Source organism: Molothrus ater, chromosome 7, assembly GCF_012460135.2.
Source record: "Molothrus ater isolate BHLD 08-10-18 breed brown headed cowbird chromosome 7, BPBGC_Mater_1.1, whole genome shotgun sequence".
Classification (NCBI taxonomy): Eukaryota; Metazoa; Chordata; class Aves; order Passeriformes; family Icteridae; genus Molothrus; species Molothrus ater.
The window spans coordinates 33,225,032-33,240,508 of NC_050484.2; the positions used below are offsets into that span (position 1 = coordinate 33,225,032).

The window sequence follows — 15,477 nt, forward strand, 5'->3', positions numbered from 1 at the left end:
TGACCAGAGAGGTTGTGGCTGCCCCATCCCTGAAAGTGTCCAAGACCAGGTTGGATGGGGCTTTGAGCAACCTGGGGTAGTGAATGGCACCCCTGCCTGTCTTGGGTGTTTGAAACTGGATGATCTTTAGGTCTCTTCTTAATCAAACTATTCTGTGGCTCAATGCTTAATTTATTTAGTTGATCTCAAGAATAAATCAGTAATTAGTCTACAATATTTCCACCTTCCAGATAAATCTTTGAGTTTTCTGGACCTGTCTGTAAATAGGTGTGCTGAATGTAAAGGATTTGAATAGGAAACCCCCTGCCAGGTATGATTTTATTAAATTAATTATAGACTAATAAAATGTGCATTTAAATGGCTTAGTCTTGATACCTTAGAATTTGAAGCACCACCCAAACTGGGCTTTGTGAATCTCACATCCTACATAAATGGTATCATTAATAAATTTATCAGAAATATATTATATCTACTTTTTTTTTTTACACATGTTACAAAACTTTTTTTTTTGCTATTATGCAGCCACATAATGCAAATTGAATTGCTTCGGGAAGTACTAGCTGCAAAACATTAAAACAGTTTCTTGCACAGAGGGTTTAAAAACGGGTGAAACACTGAGAGAGACTGTCAGAAAGCTGAGCAGCAATTTTCCCCTCAACATGCTATTTAACCACAATGCAGAGCACGTTTGCCATAAAGGGAGAAAAATCCGATTATTTAGTACATGGATGCATGTGGCTGCTGTTGTGTGCCATTACTCAGAACCTCAGGACAGATCTTTCCAGCTGGGAAGCTGATTCTGCTCTACAGGCTTTGGACAGGCTCTCCAAAATCCAGATGCAGCTCATATCCTTGATAACCACCTGGAACAGAATTTGTGTGCAGGAGGGAATGGTGATGCTAAGAACAGTTACAGGTATCCTACAACACACAAGTGCAATGTGCTGGCACCCAGCCTGCTCCACACAAGCAGCACACAGAGGAAACCTTCTCCACTCTCTCCAACCTAAGAGGTTTTCTTTGGAAACAAACTGCATGGCAGCAGCAGGATAATTCACTAAGCATTTCTCATTTCTGAGGGGGAAAAAAAAAACCCACCAAAAAAACCAAACCCAAGATTCAAGTAACACCATTTCAAATTATAACTCTGAATTAGAATTTTTATTTCCAGTACAATTCTATATTAAAATAAATGAACATAGGCTTATGTTTAGCAATAAAAATGTAAAAACAGCTTTGGAAAGCCGGCTATACACACCAAAAAGAACCTCGAGTAAGTTATTATGCCTATTTATTTATATATCTAAGTCTTCCTGAAAGACTGGGACTCTGTGTACTAACTTTGTAGAGTGATTTTTGCATACTCAGGGATGCCCAGGCAACCACAGAAAGATCCCATGCATGCATCTCTTGAAAACATTAAACAAAGGTCTGCATCCTCCCTCCCCAATATTACAGGGAAGAAAGGGTACAGTTACAAGAAAATTAAATTTTAGTCCTAAGAAATAGTAGAAAATAGCTTTTATCTTGAAAAAAATAGTAGACTAGATAGGTTATATTTTTATGCAAGGAAAAACACTGCTTTTCTTTGTTTAGGTAGAGTCCAGACCAACACAACAACTTTGTCCTATCACTGAATATTAGATTAAAAAAAACCACAAACCAACAAAAAACTAAGTATTATTTCCTATGTATTTTTTTAATTAAAAAAAAATTAATATCAAATGAGGATTAAGTAGGAAGTACTGAAAATTTCCTGTTTCATACCCAGCTTGAGGATCTAAGGACAGATCTCTGGGAAACTTCACTCTCTTGCTCACAAGGACAGTTGGGTACAAGCCATTGAGCTTGGACACCTCAATAATTCTCTTTTCAGTATCAGACCAGTAGAGATTCTTCCCAATCCAATCTACAGCCAGGGCATTGGGAACAGCTGTATTGTGAACTACCTGGAAAAGCAAAAATTACATTAATTATTTATCTAAATAACTGGGAAAAGGAACAATAATTTGAGCAGTACAGATGCCAGGATAGTGAGAGACTGGATATTTGGTACAGTGACATAAAGCATGTAAAAACTGGGTATTATTCACTGCTAAACACTGACACTTCTCAGGTAATGACACTTAAGTAGCTACAACAATGTGACACTTTCCTCCTCGTGAGGGAGAATGGAGCATACTATGATAATGTAAAGAGGAAATTATCAACATTATGCACAAACTTTTAAAAACTTTTGAGCTTTCATTTTTTTCATCTTAAGTACCTAGTATTCTCTTAATGTAAAAAGAAAAAAAAAAGAAATAAATCAAACAAACGCAAACTTTCCGCTTTTCTCCCTTTCATTTCATATTCCATTTTTTGTTCCACAGAACAGAGTGGAGATGTGGCTGCTCTCCCCACAGTGTGCCCTTGAGCACATCTGCTGCTGTTCATCTCCCCATTTCTCTCAGCAGCCTCCATCAGCATATTCTTCATTTTAATGTCACAGTAGTGCCATATGTCATCGTGACAGAGAGACCATGAGAGCACTCAGAGTTACTGGCTGGAAAGGAAATACTGTGCTCTTATTTCCAGCATTCATGTGGCAGAAGAATGAGGAATTTCCCAAGAATTAATTAAATTTCAAAAGGACTACATTGTTAAGAGACAAAAGCAATTCAGTCACCTACTGGAAATCCTACAGACTACTGACAGGGATGTGTTATTCTCAAGGTTTTTGATGACTTGGATAATTCAGGGACTTGAACAAATTCTTCTAGATATATTACAGATATGTGATTACAAACCTCATCATGGCATAAGTCAGTCCAGCTTGTCTGGGAGTACTTCATGCCAAGTATTCAGTAATATTTGAATATTCATAATCATTTGAGACCAATTTCTTCTAGGCTTGAAAATTCTATTCCTGAGAAGATCTATCCTGACATATTCTATTCCTGATTAAGGTTTGTGCAACTAGAACTTCAGAAAAAAACCCCTACATTTCAGAAAGCAATACTTGAAAATGTATGAGATTTCTTAAGCACTAATAATGGGTTTATTACTGTGGTGCACATTCTAATTTACTGTTATCTTCATCACCAACAGCATGGGCACCAGACTATAAGCTTCATGTATAAACCTGTATTATGTATAACTGAAAGTGCTAGTTTTAAATTTATTTACCATCTGAAGACATGGAAAAGCCTTCAAGATAAAAAGGGATATGGTGAGATGCTTTAAATCAATTTTATAGTTATGAATTTGTAAAAGCACCTTCTCAGGTTGTTACATAATTTATCATCTTATAAAATCTTTTTAAAAAGTTAAATTCCAGGATACACTGCTTTTTTAATGGGAATAAGAGGTTCTAATTTCTAAAACCTCCACACTACCAGCTTCACCAGTTTATAAGTGTGTAATTGCAGCAACTGCTGCACTGGCACAAGGGACATTTCATGCAGAAATGGATAACTGTGAAAATGTAGGTAGTGGTTTGGCTGTCTAAACACTGCACTAGAGCATCAACCAAAATAATGAGTTTCTCTTTCTGATGACTTTTCCTGAGGAGAGTCACCTCAGCCTGTCCCAGCCACTGAGACCACCAGTGTGGCACTTCATGAGCATGGTCCAGCCCTTGACTGCATTTCCCACTAACATTTGAATCTAAACTGTCCATGAAACACTGAACACAGCCGTGTGAAAGGGCTGTCATTTCAATTCTCTCAGTATCTCCTCCGTGGGCAGAGGCAGAAGAAAAATGAGATGCCATCAGGCTTCCCAGAGCTGGTGTGCTGAAGAAATGCCATCTCCTGCAAGGGGAATCCGAGGCAATACATCAAATAGCATCACTTACACTGAGAGCTGATCTATTTATAGCAAAAAATAACATACAAGTGAGAAGATAATAAAATGAGAGATTCATCAGGGAAAAAACCATAAAAACTCCCTCTCTTGACAAAACAACCCCATTAAAAGATGCAAACAGGTTGGCTAGATAAGAAATAATAACACTAGCATTTAAATAACTAAATAAAAATTATAATACTTTCATTTGAACTAATTTTTAATAATGTCAGTTATTAAGTATGTCCTATAGCAACCTAATAAGAAAGTCAGAGCCACAAAAATTTGGCACTGCATAAAAGGTTACTGATAGACTATTAGACAGCTATAGACAGTATATAATTATTAGAAGTATATATTTATATTAGAAAGTATATAATTCTTGCTATTTTTTTTAACCTTTTTTTTAGCTTTCAGAGCCTAAATCTGGGCCAAGTTTTTCACACAAAACCCCCTTTTTTTTGTATGAAAATTAAATGGACCTATTTTCATGATTCTTGCTTTGCATATGGCATCCTATACGAGCAAAATTTTCATCAACATGACACTTGTGCAAATTGCAAATTGATGGAAAAATTAAATATCCTCCATGTCCTCATCCTAATTTTCTTCTAGTGGTTGTTCAACTTCTTGATGCCTTTTTTTAAAAAATTAAATTAATAATGAATCAGTAGAAAGCAATTTTGATAGCCTCCTACCTGGCTATTGGAACACTCTTAACTGGGAATAATTCTTTGTTGTTGAAATAGTGAGGATTACAAATAAAGAGTCTGAATAATCCCCAGCCCTTATATAAAACTGAACGATCCATAAGGGACAGAAGCTGAGGAGGATGCTTTGGAAACTGTTTAGGGACAATAAGTATGATTCAAGGATTTAATGGATTTTGAACCCCACGCTTGCCAGTGTTCTATTTTTTTCCCTACACAGGTACAACTTCTGAGTGCATGCTGAGTTTTACTTTCACCCCAATGCAATCAGATTGCCAGAAGATTTTCATCCACTTGCTTTTTTTTCTTTTTAAGAACTATTATTTTGGTGTGAAGGATGCAAATGAGGTTGGAGCCAGTGATTTTCAAACCCTAATTCACATAAGGAGCAAAGCTGACGCGCTCTGAGGTTGTGTCAGTCCACACACCAAACTGAGAATGAAAAACACAAATCTTTTCTCTCTGCATGTTTATTGGTGTGCAGAGAGGGAACAAAATTCACAGGATATGTTGCTGCTCATTTAGGTCCCTGTTTCAGAAGGTCAGACATAATAGAATAAACAAAGCATTCCTTACTGCTTATCACCAGTTCTGGGAAAATGTTCACACAAGTCAACAAATGTGCTTTATAGTGGATTTGTGAACTTAATCCACTACAGAGGCAGAACAGGCTGTGCAGAAATGGGAGTGCACTTTTACCCTTCACAGCAAAGACATTGAGTTATTTTAATTATCAGTGTAGTGGAGGTGAAACAAAAACAAACTGAAGATCACAGGAAATGTCACATAGGAAGAAATAATACACCAGTGTATTTACACAGCTTACACCTAATTATAGCTCTCTTTTTTCTTTGGCATCCTGGAAGCCACATGGAACTGCCAATTCAGTAAGCTGTCAGATAAGTCATAAGGAATTTAGCTCCTAAATGCAGTTCTCCTTGTGCCTATCTTTACTTCAAATAAGATACAAATGCAATTAAATTTTACTAGGACTCACTAGCTCATGCTGCGTTTGTATTCATACACCAAAGCCTCCCAATCTGGGTTAAATGTATGAGGGAGCATTTCCCAAAGCACTCAAAAAATATAATTCTAGTAGTGACATTATTAATCCTCAATTACCTTGATGTCACTTCCATTTAAAGACATTCTGTTTATGCGACTGCCATTTGGTCTGCTGGAATCAATCCAATAAATGAACTCTTCTCTGTAGTCAAAGTCTATTGCAATCACATTGTTCAGCCCCTAAAAACAGAAAAAAAAAGTGCTTTTATTCAAATGTTTGAACACAAACTGCTGGATAGCATTCAGAATGCAAAACACAGTTAAAATTCCTAATGCTTTATTTTACTGTCTGCATATTTCTGAAGCACTTCCCTCTCTTTTCCATACATTACTTGTAAACAGAGTAAGACAAAGACTGTAACAGAAATAAATATGGTGACAAATTAACTGTGTCACTTCAAAAAATGCAGATGATACATGAAATTAAATGAGGCTCCTGTGTTTTTCTATGCTCTTATTTAAATGAAATTTGGCAGTAAATACTTCTAATTTTTGTTCAGTTTAACTGCTGATTACTACCTTTAGCCCTTCTTTGGCAAATGAAATGGGAGAATCAGAAATAGTATGATCTTTATGACATTTAAATAATGAAAAAAATTCCCTAGTAATATAAATTAATCAGGAATTCAAAATGGTAATGGTGCAAAAAGACATTAATGTTAATTCCTGAATGAGGAGGTTTTGACTTAGATGCTATATTATAGGTACTCTATATATATGTATTTATTTATCTGTGTGTGTGGATACACACAGACACAGTGATAGATCCAAAAAGCATGAAAGTTGGAGATCCAGCAGGAACCTGGGAATCTCCTATGGCTCCAATTACAAAGCCAACACATTTTGAGAGAGTGGTGATTATATCTTAGGTACTCCAACATGCTGGGAGGAGCAGTCATACAATAATGGCTTTTCATCCCAAATGGCTGATAAGTAAGAAGAAGGTTGCATTCATATGATGGCTCTTATTTCCTTATCTGCCCCATAACCTGCTGAATGTCCTGATAGGTAGTGAAATCACAATTATTGTTAATATGCCAGTTTGTTGTTATCAATGAAATAGGGAGCAGCAGCGCTGAAAGGAACGGATGTGGTCTGTATTCCCTCTATAAATTCAAGGTCAGTTAATCAATTCCCTTATCAGCCCAATGGCATCCTGCTCTCAGGTAGATCAGCAGCCTCCCTGTTTAGTGTAATTCGTTGCTGGGAAGGGGTGTGCTGGACCAGCCAGCTCTGAAGTAAACAACTAAGGACAATATTTAATCATACCGAAACTGATACACGGCTTATCCACCAACTACTGCTGTGCAATTACTGTAAATCTACCTTTTGATCAAAATGTAGAGGAAAAGAGGAGATAAACTGCACAAATCATCATTATAAAAAGCCTGAAACAATTCAGTGTAGGAAGACCACTCTCATTTGTCAAAAATATCATACACATGCAGACACTTTTCACAAAACCAGCTGCAGCTCTGTCAGTCATAACTGGGCTGCAAAACACTTCTCCTGCCTCCTTTCCTCCTGTTGGTATAATTGCATCTACAGAGAAACTCCCACCTCAAATTCTCACTTAACCAAGGAGACAACAGGTCAACAAATACAAAATAATACTTCATACAATTTCATAACATTCTATAAATCAAAGTCAGCAATTTGAAAAAAAATATGGCCTTATCTCTATATATTCCACAACACTGTAAAAGTTCCTTAAAGAATCAAGACTAATACAGAGAATTGACTGCCTGCACATCTTTGGTTTCAAGTGTTATAATTTGGGTCAGTTTAATTTCAATTTTTATCAGAACATCAACTGCAGGCAAAGAACTCTTCATGTCTGTAACAGAGTTCTCTGTCCAGACATAATTTCCTCTTTATCATATACATATCTCACTTAAGCCCTCCTAGCATAATTCTTTGTCATTTCACAAGTAATCTGCTTTTTAGAAGGAATGGGGAAGATTTCAAATGGTGTCAGCTGCCTCAGTCTCTCATGTTAAACCTGTGGGTTTGTTTCTGTTACACACAGCACACAATATATCCTTGGCTGTGATTGCATTCCCTTGGTGCCCCACTTAAAAAAAGGGAGATAAAAATCACAAATAATGAGAAGGAAGATTATCTACTCTGCCTATTGAAACCCTGAGGATTTTGATGACTAGGAGTGAAGGAAATGGAAACAAAGATGATACATGAGACACATTCAAACAGTTGTACTGTTTATGTGTATTTGGAAAAAAAAAAGAAGAAAGAAAAAGAAAATAGAGGAAAAAGCTGACACATAACTCAGAGAAGACTGAAGGAGCTTGTACTTTGAGCTCCTTTATTCTGACTTTATATGAACAACTATTAGAATGGTAATCACAGAACAAATACACAGAGAGAAGGGTGGGTTTGCTCCTCTGCCAGAGCCACTCTGGTGTTTGCCAGGTGTGCAGGAAAGAGCCAAATCCATCATGGCACTACAAGGACATAAGGATGTCCTCATGAGGGACACAACCCCCCTGTCCTGCTGGTAAAGATCCCTCTTTCACATCTTTGTAGGAGCAAAGACCAGTGGGTTCAACAGCAGAGGTGTTTATCAGCCCAGTGAATGAATGGAACATGGGAAAAACACATATTTTGTTCAGTGGCTGGAGCTGCTCCCTAATGCATTGAAGTCCATTGAATTCAGGACCATCTGTCAGGCACCAGCCACGAAGAAAATTTCCTGTTGCTCCCCTCTTTTCACAGGTTTCTATGAACAGGTACACCAGTAAAAGAGGAGAGAGGCAGTGAGATGCAAATGACAGGGAATCAGAAGGATTTCAGGATAACAGACAGACTTTCACAATGTCTAAGCTTAAAAAAAGGCAATGTTTCATTCAAGGTGGTCGATTTCATAATTACTGTTGTGAAGACTTGAGCACCTCTCTTGTGACATTTAGGTGCACAGCATAGTGACTCAAGAAGTTACAAAAAGCCTAATGATATTGATGGGGAATAAATAATTTCCTAGTCTTACTACAATTGACCCATTATCATTCAAGGAAATCGATATTTTTATTAAAACATATTTTGGAAATCTAATCTGTGTTAAATAACTACACTTAGGTGAAGCACAGAAGGACAGCAGACTGCTAAAAATGGCAGCTCTGTATTTACTGGGTGACTTTCTGTTTTTGCAGTTTTTCACTTTTTCTTTTCTCTGTTACAATATTTTAGAGCAATTACTTTAAAAAATTAGATTTACACAAAGATAAGAGTTCACATTTTGTAATACCAAATAAATATTGGGACTGCCTGTGTGAAAATAGATTTAGATTATGACAGTAAGTGGTCCAAATAATACATGGCCAAATAGGTGGGGATTTTTGTTTGGTTTTTTTTTTAACTGAAATAGACAAATTGCACAAAACATATTGTGATGGAAGAGGATCACAAATAACATAATTTTTTAGTACATCAGAATGACTGACAAAACAACTGCCTGAGCTTTAATCATGACAAATCCAGAAAAAAATAGTCAATTAAAGTATTGTAATAACTCTGAAGGCACTGCAGTTGTTCTGTGGTGCACACAACGCCAATTATAGGATGTTTCTGTCAGTTGCAAACTTTAGAAAAAAATAAAAGTACTGAGTTAAACTTAGAGCATGGTACTATGGTTATACCTGTTTCAACAAAGTGTAGTTGGATCCATCAGTGCTAATTTTTCTTATTTCATGATGATCAGCCAGAATTAAGAAAGGTTCCTCATCTAAACCCCGGGAGAAAGAATATATTAGACTAGCTTTTACGTTAATTTATGGAAAATCAGGAATACAATGCTGAAATACAGATGGCTTGAAAAATAAATGTTACATGTTCTGATCAATGTTATGGATGAAAGAAATATTTAAAACATTCAAATGCTCCAAGAAAGATCAATGATGCAGTATAAAAATGAACAAAGCAATCAATTAGTATATCTTTCAATGCAATTTAATTCTTTTGCCTTTGCAATATGGGAACAACACTGCATTTTATTCTAATTTAATGTCAGAGATGAAATGGGAAATATATTTAATTCCATATGTTTTAATTTCAACATTTCCTTTCAGTTTAACACTGACTACTAATTATGGTTGCAAACCAAGCAGGTTTTGACTATTGCTTTTTGAGATTTCATTAGTCTGAATGATACAGTGAGAAAGAAACACCCACTCATAAAAACCTTGCTTTTTTAAAGTTTGAACTGAAGCCAGATTTGACTTTGTGTTACCCCGGCTTTCTAGTTTATAAAAAGTATTTACTTTCAGATACTCATTCATGACATCACTGAAACATCTCTGACACGGACACACATAATTCTAAAAATATATTTTTAAGGCTGTCTTTATTTTAGTTCTATTGAGAGACACCTTGACTAAAACAAAACAAAAAAAAAAAAGATCACCAGTGATAAATAAAAATGTATAAAGGCTTTGTATCTACTGCTCTTGCACTCTAGAATGTAATGTGTTGTCCAGCCTACTCTGCTCCTGTAGTGAGCACATTTGTTTGTTATAACAGAGTTGCATTTTCTATTTTTTTTTCCTGTTCCTCCTTTTCAGATGAGGAAGTTTGACTTACATTCTAATATTCTAAAGGTGATGAAATCTTATGATAACCATGCTATTATCATCTGACTCAGAAGCAGGACTAAGTGATGTATTTTAACTTTTCTAATACTTTTTCTAATAAAGTTAATTATTCACACTTTCAAAAACCACTGTATCTATTTATTACAAATGAGCTGAGGAAAACACAGACTAAAGATATAACTTATTATTGCATTCAGACACAGTCACATTCCTGTTTTATATTGAAAAAGTAGCAGATTCAAAGTAACTCTGTTTTTATCTTGCATATAAAGGTACCACAGACCTCGGGGCTAAGTTTTTTTTTTTTTCCACAAATTATTTTGGTACAGCTGTGGATTATAAAATCATTAAATAGTAATACCTGAAAGGGATTTGCAGCCATTTGGGTTATCAGGCTGTGTTTCATACCCTTCTGCACACAAGCATTTGTAGGTTCCATAGGTATTGATGCATTGCTGGCTACAGGGAAATCCAGATGAACATTCATCAATATCTACACACGTTTTGCCATCATCCTTCAGGAGGAATCCAGGCCAGCATTTGCACTGGGAAAGAAAACCAAATACATTCATTTTTAATTTTGTTTATCACCTGTGTGTACTTGCTTCTGAATATGTTAGCATCATAAAAGTTTTATGCATACCATTTTTTCAAGTAACATCTTAATTACATTGCTGCTTGTATGGTTTACAGGAGGCATGCCTACTTTTCTTTTCAAATATTGCTGATGTGATCCTAAACACTATTTCCTCCATAAAAACCCAAACAAAACCCTGTGGAATGAGTAATTATTCTTCCTACTTTAACTGAAGAAAAAGTAAAGCGCACCTTTTCAAAAATATAGAAAGGATTTTTTTCTTGAAAATAATGATGGATGGACCCTTTGAAGTTCTTAAGTTTCAATTATACCTGTGTTTTTTGGTAAAGATAGACAGTTTTCAACTATTTTCCTTGGAATCATTGATACCACCTAGCAATCTGTGTAACCAACACAGGAATGTGAATGAGAACTCTTGAGGCTGATTAGGAGCTGGACATGGACAATTCTTGTGGATCCCTTCTAACTCAGAATATTCTCTGTTTCTCTGACATTTATTTGGGTTTGGTAATGATCCTGGCAACGTTATCACATGCAATGTGAAAGGTGCAAAATACAACTGGCCAGAGGGGTTTTGAAAAAGGGGCATAAATTTTATCTACAGAAGACTTCCTGTCATGTTCCCTCCTTTATTCTCCATTTCTCTTTGCAGAAATCCAGGACGTGCTTTCTCCACCACTTCAACAAGGTTTTTGTTGAACCCAACAGCTCCTGAGTCTCTGGCTCAACCCTCACAGTTCCAGAGGGCTGAATACCTGCACATCTAAGCCAAGCTGCACAGATTTTATTTAGTTCTCAGTGGGCCAATATTCAGCAGAAAAGATGAAACTTTGGGGGTGCAGTTAGGGTTACTTCAGAGTTAAAACCCTGGAAAAAGTCTTTCTTCTATTTTTAGCTGCTATTTACAGGCTACTGCAGGCTGTTCCTCTCTACTTGTCAAGACCAAAGAGCAGATTCAAAAAACATCCTCACACGCAGACAATGAACAGTTTTATTCTGCTACTAAGGTGATGTTACTTTAAATATTTCTATAAGAGTCTCTGTCTTGGGAAAAAAAAAAAAAAACACAAAAAAACCCCACAAGAACAAAAGAAAAAACTGGAGAAAACCACTATTTCTGCTCTTCATTCCTATGTATTGGAAAATTTTTACTCATTGATTTTCAGTGCTCTGTATACACCTGTATGATTTGTTGTATTTAAAGCACCTTTCCATAGGTTTAAAATATGCACTATACCATTTTTTAAAATACAATTGGCAATTGTTTGCTTACAGGAAATGAAAATTTGAATGTTCTTATTTTGGCATGTAAGCTACTTCACTACAGATACTACACAGTGAGGCTTTATAATAATCATGCAGTAGTTAAGCACTTGAGAGCTAAAAAACTCGCATTATATTAAACCACATTTTGCAATTATTCACCTTGTATCCAACAGGAAGGTCCTGGCAGTCCTGGGAACAGCCACTGACTTTCTTACTGAGGCATTCATTAATGTGGCAGCTTTTCTCATCAGACCCATCACTGCAATCTTCTTTGTTATCACAAACCTCACTTTGAGGAATGCACTTGCCATTTTTGCACATAAAAAAAGAGCTGTTACATGACTGCTCTGGAAAACAAAAAAAAGAACACACAACTTGGTGTCATCTCTTAGTATTTGGAATTAATTTTCTCATGGATCAGCTGCTATGTGTATGCAAAATGAAAAAATTGTGTAACAACTGAATATTTATGCCTTATTGATAGCTTTATAATAACTTCCCACTTTTCTATGTCTTTGAAGGTTATTCCTCTCCTGGAAAAATCGGTGAAGACATCAACTTATTACTCCCTCCTACATATTTCTTTTTCATATAATGGAGAACCCTCTACATAATCTCTGCACAAAACACTGTTCTACTTTCCAAAAAACATGGGTTCCTCCCCCTGTGGATGCTGAGGTGTTTAGGAACACAACTGGCTGAATTCCAATGAATTCCTTGTCTAATGGAAATATTTGTCTTCCTGCAAATATGTTCTTCCCTGTTTGGCAAAACTTCAATACATCATTTCAGCTACATTCAGATCCTTCAAATAACGATTGGAACATTCAAATAAATATAAGGTAGGTGTGCTGCCTCACTTCACAGCAGATGAGTGTGTTTTCCATCAGAATTGGAATAAAGAACCTGGCTGCAGTGCAATGAAATGCTCAGATCTAGACAGAAGAATTGGTCTTTCAAAAAGCCACAGACTAGAACAACATATGCAGATCAGGACTAATTTCCCTCTCAAAAACAAGTCAAACCTCATCAAACTTACTAATGTAAGCAGAAAATATCAATAAAACCAATAGCATTGGGTCAATAATTTACTAAAAAATTTAAGCAGTGTTTATTATTTATAGTGAGAACAACTTTATATCCCCTTTTATATGAACTCCTTTTGTGTGATGAATATCTGGAACACAATAACCATTATAAGAGCAAGGTAGAAACTTTGGAAATTACAATATTAATATCATCTTATTTAGCATCAGCAGGAGTTATGCACTGAGGAACTGTCTGCTATTCCATTCCTTAGGATCTGGTGGCTTGGACTTTGTGAACTGAAGTTTTGGATGCTCAGAACACTTTGTCTTTGCAAGACGTGAGCAAAATCACCATGAAAGCACTGGAAATTTAAGGAATGAGGTTTTACATTTGCTGACTTAGAGCCCTAAACCATCGCTCTCAAAAAAGAGAGGTCACACATGCTCTTCAAAAAATTTTAAACCAGAACTTTTGCTCTTGGTGCAAAAAATTACAAACCTGAACTTTTGCACTTGGTGTTGATAGGGGCTTCATCAGAGTGGTCTGGGCAGTCAAAGTCCCCATCACATTGCCACTGGGAATTCAGCAGGCAGCGCCCATCAGCGCAGGTGAACTCTCCAGGACGGCAGCGACGATACCCTACAAAACCAGCAACCACCCACCTCATGCTTGCTCTCATAGTTTCAACATGAAATTCCGCCTTTTTGAAGCAACAGAAAGAAAATTATTTTTTGCTCCATTTAGAGATGCAGCGTGTTGTGCTCATACACCAGCAAAGAGAGAAATCAAAATAAAGAAATCTATAATATGCAGATATTTTCTAGCAATTTTCTGTTGTGCTTCTCATTTCTGGAGCAAATTTACGAGTAAATAACCAATATAGATTGCAACAGCACAAAACCAGGCATGATAATTGTCACTGCCATATTTTCTGGAAAAATCCCTTCGCCAGGATTTCTTCTCCTGGGAAGCTGAGAAGTCTCAGAGAAAAATGAAAACAATAATTATCTGACTTGCTTCTCCTTTGTTTTGCTGCTTTGGAATGTGGTTGGAGATTGTTTATCCAACATGTGAATTGTTTTTACTTAATGACCAATCACTGTCCAGCTGTGTCGGGACTCTGGAGAGAGTCAGGTTTTTCATTAGTATCTTGTTAAGCCTTCTGTAAGTATCCTTTTTCTATTCTTTAGTATAGTTTTAGTATAGTATTCTTTAATAAAATATAATACCATTCTTTAATACATATAATACCACATACCAATATAATACCATAAAATAATAAATTAGCCTTCTAAGAACACGGAGTCAGAGTCTCAATTCCTCCTTCATCCTGGGGATCCAGCAAATACCACAGATAATCACCAATTTGTCATTTTGAAGGGGATATTTGCTCTGTATTTTCCATAAATATTATTCCTATAGATTAATGCTTCTGAGTATGGCCAAGATACATTGAACAGAGACTCAGAACATATAAGAAACCCTAAATTCATGTGAATGGGGAAAATTAAACATTCACATATGGTTATATTGTTAGAATTTAAATGAAGCGATAATCATGACAGACGTGTTTGATTCTTTGATAGAAAAAAAAACTATATATGGAGACAAAGACAAAAATACATATAATAAAAGATAAACTTATTAAACAAGAAATTCTAGGGCATACTTTTAAAATTCTCCTAAATATTATTAGCAATCAACTGTAAGACTCTATGGAAAATAATTTGTCACTGTAGCCCCAGATCCATGTTAATTCCAAGCTGTATTAATTAATACATAATTTAAAAGTGAGAATTAAAACAACTAAAAAAAATAAGAAGAGCTTTCTTTTTCAATAATGCCTTAGACCCTGAAGAATGCCTTACAGTTAGCAGTGTGAAATTGTTTTATTTACTATATTTTTGTTATACTTGCCACATTCCAAGGATTCATCTGATCCATCTCCACAGTCATCATCGTGGTCACAAACAAACTGTTTGGGAATGCAGACTTTGTTATGGCACATGAAAGCATTCTCATCACAAGTGTTATTGGGAGCTAAGGAAAATACAGCACATAAAAAAAAAAAAAAGAAATTGAGAACAATGAGATAAACAACCGATTTTCTTACACAAAGATGAAATGAGAAGTGAATTTGAGGGAATTCAATGTAAATAACCATAACTTTTTAGTCAGATAAAAAGCATCACACAATTCAATACCAGAAAAAGCTACTCATCACAAAGAATGCTACAGAAGTAAAGATAGCTAAAATCTTCTGTAATCCAAGAAAGAAAAGCTTCAGAAGTCGATGCTGTCTGTGGCTAAACTGAGGTCTGGCTCTGAAGAAAATAATATTTTTGGGAAAAGAGATGTCTTTATATTGGTCTGCTCC

At 35.9% G+C, this 15,477-nt stretch overlaps 1 protein-coding gene across 1 annotated transcript in view; it reads right to left on the reverse strand.

Moving 5' to 3' along the window:
* LRP1B (LDL receptor related protein 1B) overlaps positions 1-15,477 on the reverse strand; it is a 632,190-nt gene that overhangs the window by 92,635 nt on the left and 524,078 nt on the right. Inside the window, exons 53-59 of the mRNA XM_036387231.1 lie at positions 15,018-15,140; positions 13,599-13,739; positions 12,231-12,418; positions 10,569-10,752; positions 9,257-9,342; positions 5,661-5,783; positions 1,768-1,949 (exon numbers count right to left, since the gene is read on the reverse strand). Of these exons, the coding sequence (XP_036243124.1) occupies positions 1,768-1,949; positions 5,661-5,783; positions 9,257-9,342; positions 10,569-10,752; positions 12,231-12,418; positions 13,599-13,739; positions 15,018-15,140 (1,027 nt within the window). The remainder of the gene's footprint in view (positions 1-1,767; positions 1,950-5,660; positions 5,784-9,256; positions 9,343-10,568; positions 10,753-12,230; positions 12,419-13,598; positions 13,740-15,017; positions 15,141-15,477) is intronic.